At 38.3% G+C, this 15,041-nt stretch overlaps 1 protein-coding gene across 3 annotated transcripts in view; it reads left to right on the forward strand.

Moving 5' to 3' along the window:
• TENM1 (teneurin transmembrane protein 1) overlaps nt 1–6,742 on the forward strand; it is a 624,193-nt gene extending 617,451 nt beyond the window's left edge. For all 3 annotated transcript variants that reach the window (XM_068962599.1, XM_068962601.1, XM_068962600.1), the window contains 4 exons: nt 804–1,191; nt 2,062–3,282; nt 3,872–4,014; nt 5,984–6,742. In XM_068962599.1, the coding sequence (XP_068818700.1) occupies nt 804–1,191; nt 2,062–3,282; nt 3,872–4,014; nt 5,984–6,742 (2,511 nt within the window). The remainder of the gene's footprint in view (nt 1–803; nt 1,192–2,061; nt 3,283–3,871; nt 4,015–5,983) is intronic.
• The last annotated feature ends 8,299 nt before the right edge of the window (nt 6,743–15,041 follow it).

The following is a 15,041-nucleotide window of genomic DNA, read 5'->3' on the forward strand; positions in this document are numbered from 1 at the left end:
AAGTAAGTTTTGGTGACTAATACTTAGTATATGGCATGCCCTGCCCTCCGTGTCCCTCCCTCCAATTCATCTCCACATCGAAGCAATAGTAACCTTTCTCAGATACCAACTGGATTGTTTTTCCAGTGCCACAAGTGTCCTCTCCTTCCACTGAAACCATTGCTTTCAGTGGTTCCCTTCTTGTCAACAGGTAAAAGTCCAAACTCCTTAGCATGGCTTAGAAAGCTCAGTGTGATCTAAACCCAGCCTACCTGACTGGCTTCATCACTTGCCATTTACCCATCCCTTCCAACATCCCCATGCTCTGGCCAGGCCAAATGCCCCATGTTCTTTGAAAAAAACATGTTCTCCTTCTTATCTAGCCACTCACAATGTTCTGCTCTGTGTCAGGAGTACTCTCCCCATCCAGCCCACCCACCTCCCTGCCTTCATCTGGCCACGCCTGGTCACCCTTTAGGTCTCAACTGTAAATGTCACAGTCTCCAGGACACCTTTCTTGGCCTCGTAAGTCTAGGTTGCTGCTCTTCCTCCACCTCCCATAAGCACCCTTGAATTTCCTCTGTCATAACACATTTCACACTATATTGTAGTTGTTTGGTTATTTGTCTTTCTCCTCCATTAATCTGTAAATTCCATGAGGACAGACACATTATTGCCACTACTGTATACACTACGGTCCACCACAGTGCCCAGCACACAGTAAGTGCTCGATAGCTTTGTACTGAAAGGATGAATAGGTATTTTCTTTAATCTCGTCAACTTTGGTGGTACTATTATGCTGTCCTACCTTTGTCTCGTTTCAGTCTGTGATGCTTCTCTTACATAGCCAGCGGCGTTATATCTTTGAGTACGACCAATCGGATTGTCTGCTCTCAGTCACCATGCCTAGTATGGTGCGCCACAGCTTACAAACCATGCTTTCGGTGGGCTACTACCGGAACATCTACACCCCACCAGACAGTAGCACTTCTTTTATCCAAGACTACAGTCGAGATGGCCGACTACTGCAAACCCTGCATCTGGGGACAGGGCGCAGAGTTTTGTACAAGTACACCAAGCAAGCAAGGCTGTCGGAGATTCTCTATGATACCACCCAGGTCACATTAACATATGAAGAGTCTTCTGGAGTGATTAAGACAATACATCTGATGCATGATGGCTTCATTTGCACAATCAGATACAGGCAAACAGGTTTGTGGTAAAAGGGTGGGGATGTATACAAGCACACTGGACTTAGGAAATTTTTACTGGCCACAGTCTGAGATAGAAGCATTAACTTACAGACATGCAATTCAACCAAATTTGAGTTATCAAATTATCTTCCACTGAAAATGAAAAGTATGTGATAGATGGTGTGAAAGCCAATTCCTTAAAAAATACAGTGCATTTCTCTTTCTCTCTGCCCTCAAGAAAGTTGAACTCTAAGTACCTGGTCTAACTGAGTACCCATCCCTACTCACCACCAAGTTGTCCCAAAGATGCAAAGTCTCACTCAAAGTCCCAAAGATATGAGTCTCACTGAAACTAGTTCAAGCCTTGTGTAACCTCTATAAGCCTCAGTTGATGGCAACATGTCTTCAAAAGTAACCATTTTTTATTATATTTCATCCTGTGGGTTTATAAAATACCAAAATCCAGTTACTTGAATACTGGATTTGGTCAAAACCTGACCTTCTGACCTTGTAGCACCGGTTAAATGAACTGAAAGTATTTTTGTCAGTAATGATAAAAAGAGAGCATGTTTATAATATTAGTTTCATCACTTCAACTACTGGTTGGGTAGTTGAGAATGGGTTATTACTTCTGAAGTTCCTATGATTAAATTATTCTATAATTATAATATGCAGTATTTTAATTTTTTTTCATATTTGGTGACCACAGTGATGAAAATATATATCTATGAGATGAGATGTCCAGGCGTTAGATATTGAACATCAATCTCTAATATTTCATTTTGAATGTAAAAACATCAGTACTAAAAAAAAGAACAGTAGAACTTTCTGATTGTTCAATATTGAGCCTCTCGCATTGTTCTCATGATTTTTATTTTGACCCCTTCAGGACCTCTTATTGGGCGCCAGATTTTCAGATTCAGCGAAGAAGGCCTGGTGAATGCTCGCTTTGACTACAGCTACAACAACTTCCGTGTCACCAGCATGCAAGCTGTGATCAATGAAACCCCTTTGCCCATAGATCTGTACCGATACGTCGATGTCTCTGGTCGAACAGAGCAGTTTGGAAAATTCAGTGTAATTAATTACGATTTAAATCAAGTCATAACTACTACCGTGATGAAGCACACCAAGATCTTCAGCGCCAATGGACAAGTCATTGAAGTCCAGTATGAAATCCTAAAGGCAATTGCCTACTGGATGACTATTCAATATGATAATATGGGCCGAATGGTAATATGTGATATCAGAGTAGGAGTAGATGCAAATATAACAAGATACTTCTATGAATATGATGCTGATGGGCAACTTCAAACTGTTTCTGTAAATGATAAAACCCAGTGGCGTTATAGTTATGATCTGAATGGGAACATCAACCTCTTAAGCCATGGGAATAGTGCTCGTCTTACTCCTCTCCGATATGACCTCCGAGATCGCATCACCAGACTTGGAGAAATTCAGTACAAGATGGATGAAGATGGCTTTCTGAGACAGAGGGGAAATGACGTATTTGAATATAATTCTAATGGTCTGCTGCAGAAAGCCTACAATAAGGCTTCTGGCTGGACTGTGCAGTATTACTATGATGGGCTTGGGCGACGTGTGGCCAGTAAGTCCAGCCCTGGACAGCACCTCCAGTTCTTTTATGCAGACCTTGCCAACCCCATAAGAGTTACTCATTTGTACAACCACACCAGCTCAGAGATTACATCCCTGTATTATGATCTCCAAGGTCACCTTATTGCCATGGAGCTAAGCAGTGGTGAAGAATATTACGTAGCCTGTGATAATACAGGCACCCCACTAGCCGTGTTCAGCAGTCGGGGTCAGGTGATCAAAGAGATACTGTACACGCCTTATGGAGATATCTATCATGACACTTATCCTGACTTTCAGGTCATCATTGGTTTTCATGGAGGACTCTATGACTTCCTTACTAAACTAGTGCACCTGGGGCAAAGGGATTATGATGTTATCGCTGGTCGATGGACGACGCCTAATCATCACATATGGAAACAGTTGAACCTCCTTCCTAAACCATTCAACCTCTACTCCTTTGAAAATAACTACCCTGTTGGCAAAATTCAGGATGTTGCCAAATATACCACAGGTATTTAAATGGTGTAATGCTTTATGCTAAAGTAAAGAGAAAGCGCTCCATGGTGTTTATCACATAATCTCAATGCCTTTGTAAAGATGCTTCCTCTTCCTGCCAGCTAGCCCACAAGTTATTGTGCAGCAATCTCTTCCTTAGTCTTCTAGAGTGAACAGAACTGTACACGTTGGTGTAAAACATGATACTTTTGCATCCTAGTGCATTTTCTTCTTTCCTTTTAAGCTTTCTGTTCATAGTTTTCACTCCTAAAAGCTTCTACAAATAATTTCACAGAAGAAAAATCAGGATTGTGTTGCATCAAATAAATCTAATACCAGAGTCTGTGCGGCCTTAATACCACTACCACATTAAGAATTTCCACACAGTAAACTGAGCCAATCTCTATGATTATCCATGAATCAAAATGTTTCCCCAGAGAAAGGATCAGATGTTTTAGAGTGAATGATATAAAGGAGAGCTTATCCCTAACTTACCATTGGCTAAACATATCAAAGGCAGGAAAGGCATCTTTCAAGCTTTCCACAAAAGTTGTAAAGTATAGGCTTTAAAATTATTTTTTTCTTTTAAATTTTGTGTCTCACAGATATTGGAAGTTGGTTGGAGCTATTTGGTTTCCAGTTACACAATGTACTACCTGGATTTCCCAAACCAGAATTAGAAAATTTGGAATTAACTTACGAGCTTCTACAGCTTCAGACAAAAACTCAAGAGTGGGATCCTGGAAAGGTTAGTAAATGTTTTACCATCCCTATTTAGCTGAAAAAAACAGAAGGGCATCCAACACCATGAAATAGTATTAACATATATGTGCTTACTTCTGTTTGAGTCTTCATGACTATCCACTTAAATGCCCATGATTAACGAGGAGGTAGGATAAAAGCTTCCATGAGGAAAAGACCAGAGAATCGGACCTTTGGGAAAAGAAAAAAGACCAACGTGTGACTTGATGACTGCTGCAGTAGACTGACAAGAGGAAAGTGGAACTGAACTTTCATGATTCGAAAATGGGTAGCTATGAATTCCATATAGAGAACGTTATTCTCTGAGAGACATAAAACATCAGATCTCCAACTGAAAAATAAATCAGAGCATAGTGCATTAGAAGCATGGGAATCACAAATTATTCTGATAAATGGGACTTACCTGATGATCCAGTGGTTAAGACTCAGAGCTTGCATTTCAGGAGGCACAGGCTCATTTCCTGGTCAGAGAACTAGGATCCCACATGCCACACAGTGCAGTCAAAAAAAATTTTTCTAATAAAGAAAAAGTATGTAAGAGCAATGAAGTAAAATAATATTAGAAACTCTCTGGAAAAATAGGAATACCAAAACATTCAAAGTTCAGCAGGAAATTCCATCACTTAATGAGATACAAAGTGAAAGCAAGAAGGAACTTTTTCTTTCAGATGAAAGAAAGAGGAATATCTGTGTCTGCAAATATATATGGCTTTAACAAAATAAAACTGAAATTTGGGTGGGAGGGCTTGAAATTCAAGTATTAAAAAAGTATAAGTGAAAGGCAATTCTAAGTAGGTACTAGAGGCTTATCCCTTTTTGTAAATACATATAACATGTAAATGCTTTTTGTAATTAAAAGTCTTGCAAAAAGTTCAGCAAAATTTTAGAAACTTCTGATGCTTTTAAATGGATACCTGGAGGCTCATTATTCTCATTTATTTCTTAATATGTTTGAAATCTGCCATAGTAAAAAGACGTTTTTTAGTTATTTATGTTGATTTTTGGCCACTCTGGGTCTTTGTTGTTGCTCAAAGTCTTTCTCTAGTTGCAGCGAGCAGAGGCTACTCTTCATTTGAGTTAGGCAGGCTTCTCGTTGCCGTGTCTTCTCTTGCTGTGGAGCACGGACACCACAGCGCATGGGACCAGGGATCAAACCTGTGTTCCCTGCATTGGCAGGTATATTCTTAAGGATTGAACCACTGGGAAAGTCCCAAAAGTGGTTTTGTTTTTTTTAATCCACATAAAAAGACCCATGAACTTGCTGATTTGCCCTTGTTATTTATAAGATCATGAGCTACTTGAAAGTAAGAATGATGCCTTATACCATCTCTTTATACCTCACTGTGGCTAATACATTACTCTACATCCAGTAATAAACAGCTAGATAGTATCTGTTGAATTGGAAAAAGTAAAGTGTCTTTGTTTGAGGGGAGCTTCCCAGGTGGCACTTGTGGTAAAGAACCCACCTGCCAATACAGGAGATATAAGAGACATGGGTTTGATCCCTAGGTTGGGGAGATCCCCTGGAGGAGGGCATGGCAACCCACTCCAGTATTCTTGCCTGAAGAATCCCATGGACAGAGGAGCTATGGGCTATGGTCCGTAGGGTCACAAAGGGTCAGACATGACTGAAACGACTCAGCACGCACACAGACCCACTTAAGGGCCTTCTAGCTCTCAGATTCTATGGTATCAAATCTGCACATATTTGCTTATGCTTAACCCTTAACTCACCAAGATATCAAGAAATATATGCCAGGTAATCAAATCTGTTAGTATTTTCCTTTCCAAAACTCGGGTGAAGATTCCAAATTAGGCTTGTTTTTAAATCACAAACCAGCAAATTAAGGAGAGGGGGAAGCAACCTGGCAAACCTTTGCTTTCTGCAATCACCAAGCATATGACAAGTGGCTAATCCTCTGCTACACTTGCTCTGTGCCTTTCTTCTTTCCTAGACCATCCTGGGTATTCAATGTGAGCTCCAGAAACAGCTCAGGAATTTCATTTCCTTGGACCAACTTCCTATGACTCCCCCATATGGTGATGGACGGTGCCTTGAAGGAGGGAAGCAACCAAGGTTTGCCGCTGTCCCTTCTGTTTTCGGCAAAGGTATAAAATTTGCCATCAAGGATGGCATCGTAACAGCCGATATTATAGGAGTAGCCAATGAAGATAGCAGGCGGCTAGCTGCCATTCTCAACAATGCTCATTACCTGGAAAACTTACATTTTACCATAGAGGGGAGGGACACACACTACTTCATTAAGCTCGGGTCTCTGGAGGAAGACCTGGTGCTCATTGGTAACACTGGGGGGAGGCGCATTCTGGAGAACGGTGTCAATGTCACCGTGTCCCAGATGACTTCCGTGTTGAATGGGAGGACTAGACGGTTTGCAGATATTCAGCTCCAGCATGGGGCTCTGTGCTTCAACATCCGGTATGGGACGACTGTGGAAGAGGAGAAGAATCACGTGTTGGAGATCGCCAGACAGCGCGCCGTGGCCCAGGCCTGGACTAAGGAACAAAGAAGGCTGCAAGAAGGGGAAGAGGGGATCCGGGCATGGACAGAGGGGGAGAAACAGCAGCTGCTGAGTACCGGGAGAGTGCAAGGTTATGATGGGTATTTTGTTTTGTCTGTCGAGCAGTATTTAGAACTTTCTGACAGTGCCAATAATATTCACTTTATGAGACAGAGCGAAATAGGCAGGAGGTAACAAAAAAAACTCTGCCTTTGCGTCACCAAAGACTGCCTGTTTTTAAAACATACAATGGTTTATTGTATCGGTTTTCTAGATCAGAACTCTGTATATGTAAATATGGAGGAAAAACATATCCAACTGCCTTTCAATGTGACAGAAGATGGTATTTTAATATTGTTTGTTTAAACTCTTTAAGAAATGACAGATTTTTAGTTCTTGTGTGGCAGTATTCAAAATAACACAAGTAGAACTCAAACAACTAAAAAAAAAAAGTTTTCAGCAAGCACCACTTTCAATTTGTTGAGCCATGCATATGTTCAAATATAAAGCAAGAACCCGAGGTTCTCTGTTGTGACACAAGGTTATATACTCAGCTGTTGGCAGAACTTGCGGGCTATTTGAAAGGTGGTGCAATAGGATCTGAGCCGTGTGTTTCGAAAGACTACCAGCTCTTTCACGTGTTCCAGATCTGTTACAGGAAACTTCAAAAGAAGTGTAAAATGTCCTCGGCCACCATCTCCTAGAATCAGAACCCATTTACCCTTCCTCCCTGATGATTCCTCCTTGCTTGTTGAAATAAATGCCATGTTGTTGTGCTGTGTTTTGGCGTGTGGTGGCTGGGTTCTGTCTACCACACTTCCCTGTGGGTGTGGTCACCAAACCCAATTGCCACTATCTGCTCGTGTATACATGATACCAAGGCAGCTGGCCAATGAAACTCCTCCCACCCAACCTGTTTTGACTGCATTTTGTACTCAGTTGTCCAGCTGTATTGGTGTCATGTAAACATAGCTTTTATTAACCCAAGTAGGAATTTCTCATTTATATATAGGGTGTGTTTTGGTCATAGTTTCACATTCGTGATTCAGTATTTATACACTAATCCAATGGTTTTGTGCACATGAAAGGTAATTTACTACCAAGTGTGATTCTGATACAAAAAAAAAAAAGCCTTTCACAGACATACATGCCTGTGATGTCGATACATTACACTCACTACTACTGCAGAAATTCATAAGAGCCAAAACCTTAAAAAAAAATAGACATAATACTAAGGTGAAAGGAAAGTACCAATGGGAAGACCAAACTAAACATCACGAAAGTTGCTGCCATGTTGTTTACCCCACTTAGATTTATCTTTCAAATGTACAGTTCTGTATTGAACATCTCCCAGCCATAGTCAGGAAATTTAATTGAGCCCTTTCCAACCTAACACATTTCCACTAATTATGGAGAGGCAGACTATTTTTTACTAAGATAATTTATATGGATAGTTATTTTAGTTCTCTGTCTTTGCCCATTTATTTTTTATTTAATCATCTCTCCTGCCTAGGAAAATAGCTATTTTCCAGGAAGGGTTATTTTGTTCTGTGATCATTTAAAATTTAGAAAAAAAGATCAGGATTAGTGTTAATATCAGCTGCAGTTTCTCAATCTGCATGAATCCTGTCATCCAAGAAGTCCCTTGGTGAACTGGGAGATCTGTGCCCAGTGACAAAGAGTTTGTAAACTGCTGTGCAATTGTGAGTTACCACAAATGAAAGTACAGGACAGCACAATGTGGCCTGTGGACAATTCCCCTGAGCCAGCTTCAGCACTTTTCATCACCGAGTCTGGACATTTGCTGTGTCTGAAGGAGAATTTGTGATGGAATGTCGCAGTTTGGATTCTTGCCAGCTACTACCTAAATGCAGTGGGGGGTCAGTGCCTTGCTTTGTGATGACAGTCTTTGTTGAAAATATGCAAAGTCAGAATCCAGGCTCACATTAAGGTTTTTAAAGAGTCTGTCTCCTAACTACACAGAGTGAGAGAAAGGCAAGGACCCACAGACAGCAGGGGAGGGTGTTATCCAAACATTTCATTTTCAAAACCTTCAGGTTGGGATAACCACATTCTTACACACATATTCTGAGAGAGAGAGAATTCATGATGAACCCATCTCTCTTTTTAATTGGAAGTACAGCAGCTCAAGAGATTACTAATCCAGACTACAACCATATTATTGGGGTTTTTTCCCCTGAATCAGGCCTGTGTTAATGGTATAGTATTTATCAGGACAGGATTCTAAAATTACTCACAAACTTGTTGAAAATTTGAATACCTCCACACCAGCCTAAAAATGGACCTTAAGTTCCTGGAACCTCTGATGTTCTTTTAAATCAATGGAAAAATGATTTATGAACTGTATATAGAGTACATTCATAAATGTGATGATGTATTTTATCACTAATCCAAGATGTCAATATTAGAGTCTATTTTGCTTATATTTTAAGCAATTATACGTTTTTGCAATTCACTGATGATGTGTCATTTTCAAACTGCTTTAAATATCCATTAGAAACAAGTATTTGAAGCTTTTACTTAATAGTAATTACCTTGAACTGTGTATTTCTAGTTTGTAATACATATTTATTTAGTTTGTGCCTTTGGTTTCTTAAAGTTATATTTGTATTTTATTCAGGAAACGCACTTTTTGTCACTTACAGCTGTGGTTCTAATACTGCCTTGAACCATTACTGTTCTCTTTACCACTTCCAAAGTTTTTTGGAGGAAAGAGGAAAAAACCCAAAAAGTTAGCACATTAATGAGTAGTAAATCTAAGAGAAACATTTGTCATTTCTTAATAAGAACGTGGAGATATTGAATACATCACTTCCTGTTCATCTGAATACAAAGAATGCCTTTACTGACTTGTAGTTCTGAAGTTTAATGAAAGAACAATTCGTTTGCATTTCCTGATGAAAGTAAAAGCATTTTAAAGAGAAATACATGAATTTCTCATACCCAGAAGACATGCAGCTGACACTACTACACAGCCACACAGCATTCAAGTCAGCTTGAGTGAGAGCACAGCAGTTGGGCTCTCCTATGAAGGCTATTCTGGGCTGGAGGCAGGGAATACTCCGTGATTGTTTCTTTTTCCTAGTTAGGCCCATTTTGCTTGTTTGTTTTGTTTTGTTTTGACTCTTGCACTACAGTCTAGAGATCCAAAAGAGCTGAAAAGTTCATAGTTGAACAGACATTTCAATATATTTATTTTTAGTTGTCATTCTAATCATTACTGATTAGAAGCATGACTCCTGAAGGAAAGGGAAATAAATCCCAATTCATACTAATTTTTAGTAAAACACTCACCATATAAATAGGCTTTATTGGGTTTAATTTTTAACCCAACAAAATAATGTATAAAATAAGTGTTCCTTTACTGTCAATTTATCTAGAAGATCTATAATATATAGACTATATATATAATATAATATATACAACATAGCCAAATATATGAAAACTTAATGTATAATTTGGAATTCACATGCTATGTAGAGCAGTACACAATTAAATTCTGATTTTCATAAGGTTTTTTTTTTCATTACTGTTGACACAGTTTCAAGCATCCTGTCATGTTGTTTCTACTACTTTTTTCTTCTTTTTCATTTTTTTGAAAAAAATTTTTTAACCAGACCAGGCCCCACTGTAATATCACCTAAGAGAGTCAGGACAGTTTTTGCATTTATAAAGATATGTTCCTGTAAGGGCAATTGTAATGGAGTTCAGTGGTAATGGAAGCAAAAGTACAGTAATCAAGTGTGGAAAGGAACTTTTGGAGAGACTGAAATGTATTATAGCTTCTGGAAAAAACTGAAGGCTACAGATTAGATGCAACATTCTTGTGTTCTTGGAGGAACTCACATACACGTAGCTGACCTGAGTAGTACTTCAGATCTCAGACTGCTCTTCCACAGCCTTCTGTAAGGTTCTTTATTCTGCAAAAAAAAAAAAAAAAAAGCACACAAAAACAAACAAAAAAAAACAAAAAAGCAAAACAAAAAAAAAACAGAAAACAACAAACAACAAAAAATAATTCAACCACAAAATAGTGACTGTTTCAGTGTGTCCTTCATGTGAAAGCTATTAAGGACCAAATATACTACTGTGTATAAGAAGAAATTACTTCCTAAACAGTAACTGAAAATAGTTAGAGTTAAACTTGCTGTGGATTTTGTCTTGGCAGTTGTCATCTTACATTATTTGTCAAAGGAAATGTGTTTGGCAGTTAAAAAAAATCTTTCCTTAGATTTAGTGGTGGACTTTAACCTCTTAAATAAATGTTAGTATATCAGATTGTGTCCTTGAAAAATATTTTACTTGTATGATTCATGACAATGTCTAAATCTTTACTATTCTTCTGGCAAAAGCATCAGTAAGAGAGAAGGTGAAAAAGAGAAGTATAGCCTTTACGTCAGAAAAATATTCTTTTTAGCTGCTTACTTTCTCATGAGAAGTAAAGATGTTTACAGTGTATGCCAAGATTTTCAGTTTCTATATAACAACAGTTAGAGGTTCTAATCATACTGGAAATTGTGTTATAATGGCTTGAGCCATGTTGCTAGGAAACAATAGGTTCCAGTTTTGTATTCCTGCTCTCACTCCTGTGCTGAAAAGTGACTGGATACTGTACAGGTTCATGTTCTCTGGCTGCAGTTAAATGGTCTTTTGCATTTTGCTCTGGCTTTCAGGTCAGAAGCATGCATTTTTCTACAGAGCATCACAACAACATGCTGTAAATATTTAAAGTTAAACATTATGTGTTGATATTTGAAACAAAAAAGTACTTTGAATATTTCATTTTTAAAAAATAAAATGACAAATGAACACTGTGTCTCATTTTATTCATGCGCCAAACTGCATTCTCAACTCAGTCTGGTCACCTTAGATTTGAAAAGTGGCTCCCTAACACAGAATAAAACCACATAATCTTGAAAATATACGTGTAGAAATCAAAAAGGCACTAATCATAAGAGGACATCTTTTCACTTTTATTTTTCATACATATAGGATTGCTGACACCAATGACCATTTAATAAAAAAAGAAGAGTAGCTGTTTCAAGTTTAAAAGCCTCTAGGCTAGGACTTATAAAGGTTCTCCCTCCTGTTGATGCCTTTCTTGGCAATAGAAAGAAAATTAAGGATTGAAAAACAGGGGTGAGAGGGAGCTAGGAGAGCAAGGCAACCCAATGCACTGGCAAAGAATTGGATGGGCCAGGGGAGGCAATCAGGAGAGACTAAAAAATAACAACTCTTCTGAGGCCCAAAGTCCTGAGCAGTTACAATGGCCCTTTAGCACTTACTTTTCACAAAAAGACATTTACAAGTGACATTGGGAAAGCCAGCCAGCAGATTTTCCAAAATTCATCTTTATACTAATGGAGTACCTATAATCCAAACAGGCTGTTATTGCACTTTGCTTGAAATCCTGGAATTTACACCACTCTCAAATGCCCTCTGCTTTTTTATTCACCAATATATAGAGATACCTTGAAAAGATTCACAGAGCAGAAGACAATCTTGATTGTTTCAACCCAACCAATCAACAAAAAAAGCTATGGGGGCGGGGAGTGTAGCTAGGATATATTAGTATCACCTGGAGATTGTTTTTTCAACCTACGCATCTCACCCTCAGTTCAAAAAGAAAGAAGAGCTCATACATTGAGAGAATTATAAAGGAAATAAGGGATTTCTTCATGTTTCTTCCCTAGTCACCCTCGCTTTCAGAGATCTTTGAATATCAGTGTTATTTAAACATTTAGTAATATTACTATTGTGAATTTATTTAAGTCTAGTATCTCAATAGTCCTATAAGGTGAGCAAGACTTAATTGTTCCTATTTGTCAAATGTGATTCTAGCAACAGACTGACTTACTGTACATCACTGGCATAATCAGTGACAAAGCCAAAAAGCAAATTCAAGTCTCATTTGTTACTTTGATGGGTTCTCTCCAGTCGATCAGGTTTGTTATATTCTTTCCACATAAAAATACTCATTTAAAAAGCAAATGACCTAATGATGAAATTCCAGCCTTTTACTACAAGTTGGGCCAATGAGCCCAAACTATGAAAGTGTCCAAATTGGGCAGTTTAACTTCACCCCGAGTGCAAACTGCAAAACTATGGTGCCCCATTTACTGCAAGGGCAAACATAGGCAACAAAGTTGAATTTATAGCCTACTAACAGGAAGACTAGGCATCTTACAACCTTGAAATACTCAAGGGCAAATCTGAGTTTTATTATTAATAGACTTTGGATTCTGAACTCAATAAAGTGAATCAAATAAAACATAAGCTGACATCTAAACATTCTTAACAGATTTTAAAGCTGGTTCTCACATTTTAAATTACCCTTTCTACCACAAATAATATCTTAAACCCAGCCCTAGATTTATACCAGAAGAGTTAATCAGAGTTAATATCCCCTGTAGGCATATTCTCCCTATGTACTACCACAAAGCTTCCCTGCCTACAACAGCCAAATGGACAATTATCTAAGCTTGTCTTCCTACTGACCTTAAGAACAAATTTCAGAGGAAATGAGCAAGTATTTGATAAACTGTCATGTTCCTCATGGGCTTGCTGACACACTTTTTTTTCCCCTGAAGAAAGGTGTCCATGTAGAAATATATGTGCATTTTTCTGCCTGTACTCAGCATCTTATAGGTATATGTTAGCATGGCAATATTTTAGATATGGCAAGGATATGACCTTTCTGTAAAGGTGCAAGCTATTATATACTGGGAAATAGCAAGGATGCTCATGCCAGGAAAGAAAAAGTGGGGAAAAAATGATGAATAAAAGGCCAGCAAAAGAAGACAGTGGGTAGGGACATCAACTGTAAAATTTGACAGTAGCAAAATCAGAAAAGCACTTACCTTTTTCAGTGAATTACTCCAATAAGAAAAGTAAGATGAACTTCATCAATGCTTTATTTAGTATATCAATAGCACCTATTTTTGAATATTTTTGAAAGGAATATTTTAAGACAAATTAGGAAAATAAAGCTTTCAAATACTTTATTATAATAGGATAAACCATAGATGATTCAAAAAAAAGTTTTTTCAAAAAAGACTCTGGTAAAGGAACATGCAAACAATTCATACTTTTAGGATTATTCCAGAACAAGTTAGGGTAAAAATTAATTACACCTATTAAAATTTAAACCCAAGCTACAAATATTTAAAAAGTACTTAAACATATGCATTTTATATTGAAAGTCAGCTTTCTTAATTCCTTTACAAATTAAAGTGATGCTTTTACTTCTAGAAATGGTAACTGGCACACAAATACATCATTGTGGCCATATTCCACCTTTGCAATCCCATAGCATCCAGGTTAAATGCTCAGAAATCAGATCTTGCCAACAGAGACAGTAGCTTTGTGTCTCAGCAGGTCACTAATTATTAACCAAGCTCACCACCTCACATGAAGAACACAGAACAGAATTCCAAGTCACTAGGTTACATAGAAACTGCTTTTTCCTATGGACTGTAGGCTGAAATATTTGGATTAATGCATTCTGTCTTTAAAGACAGCTCTATCTAGGGAACCCTCATACACTGTTGGTGAGAATGCAAATTGGTGGAGTGCCTGGGTGTTCTTTGGAAGGAATGATGCTAAAGCTGAAACCAGTACTTTGGCCACCTCATGCGAAGAGTTGACTCATTGGAAAAGACTCTGATGCTGGGAAGGATTGGGGGCAGGAGGAGAAGGGGACGACAGAGGATGAGATGGCTGGATGGCATCACCGACTCAATGCACATGAGTTTGAGTGAACTCCGGGAGTTGGTGATGGACAGGGAGGCCTGGCGTGCTGCGATTCATGGGGTCGCAAAGAGTTGGACACGACTGAGCGACTGAACTGAACTGTGGAAAAACAATATGGAGGTTTCTCAAAAAAAAAAACTGAAAATAGAGCTACCATATGATCCAGCAATTCCACTTTGAAGTATATATCCAAATTAAAACAAAAACACTAATTCGAGGGATATGTGCACCCCAACGTTCAGAGCAGCATTATTTATAATTGCCAAGCTATGGAAGCAACCTGTCCATCAACAGATTAATGGATAAAGAAGATGTAGTATATTTACAATGGAATACTACTCAAGCATATAAGAAAAGGAAATGTTGTTATTTGCAGCAACATGGGTAGACTTAAAGGGTATTATGCTAAGTGCAACAAGTCAGAGAAAAACAAATACTATATGGGATCACATATGTAGAATCTAAAAAATACAACAAATTAGTGAATTTCAAAATAAAAAAAGCAAACAGATATAGAAAACAAACTAGTCATTACCAATGACAAGAGGGAGGGGGGAGGGGAAATAAAGGCGTAGGGAATTGAGGTTCAAACTATTCTGTATAAAATACACTACAAGGATATATTGTAAAACACAGGGAATGGCCAATATTTTATAACTATAAACGGAGTAGAACATTTAGAAAAAAGACAGATCCACCTACACATTGGGACCCTCTCTTA

The sequence above is a fragment of the Capricornis sumatraensis genome, chromosome X, assembly GCF_032405125.1.
Source record: "Capricornis sumatraensis isolate serow.1 chromosome X, serow.2, whole genome shotgun sequence".
NCBI lineage: Eukaryota > Metazoa > Chordata > Mammalia > Artiodactyla > Bovidae > Capricornis > Capricornis sumatraensis.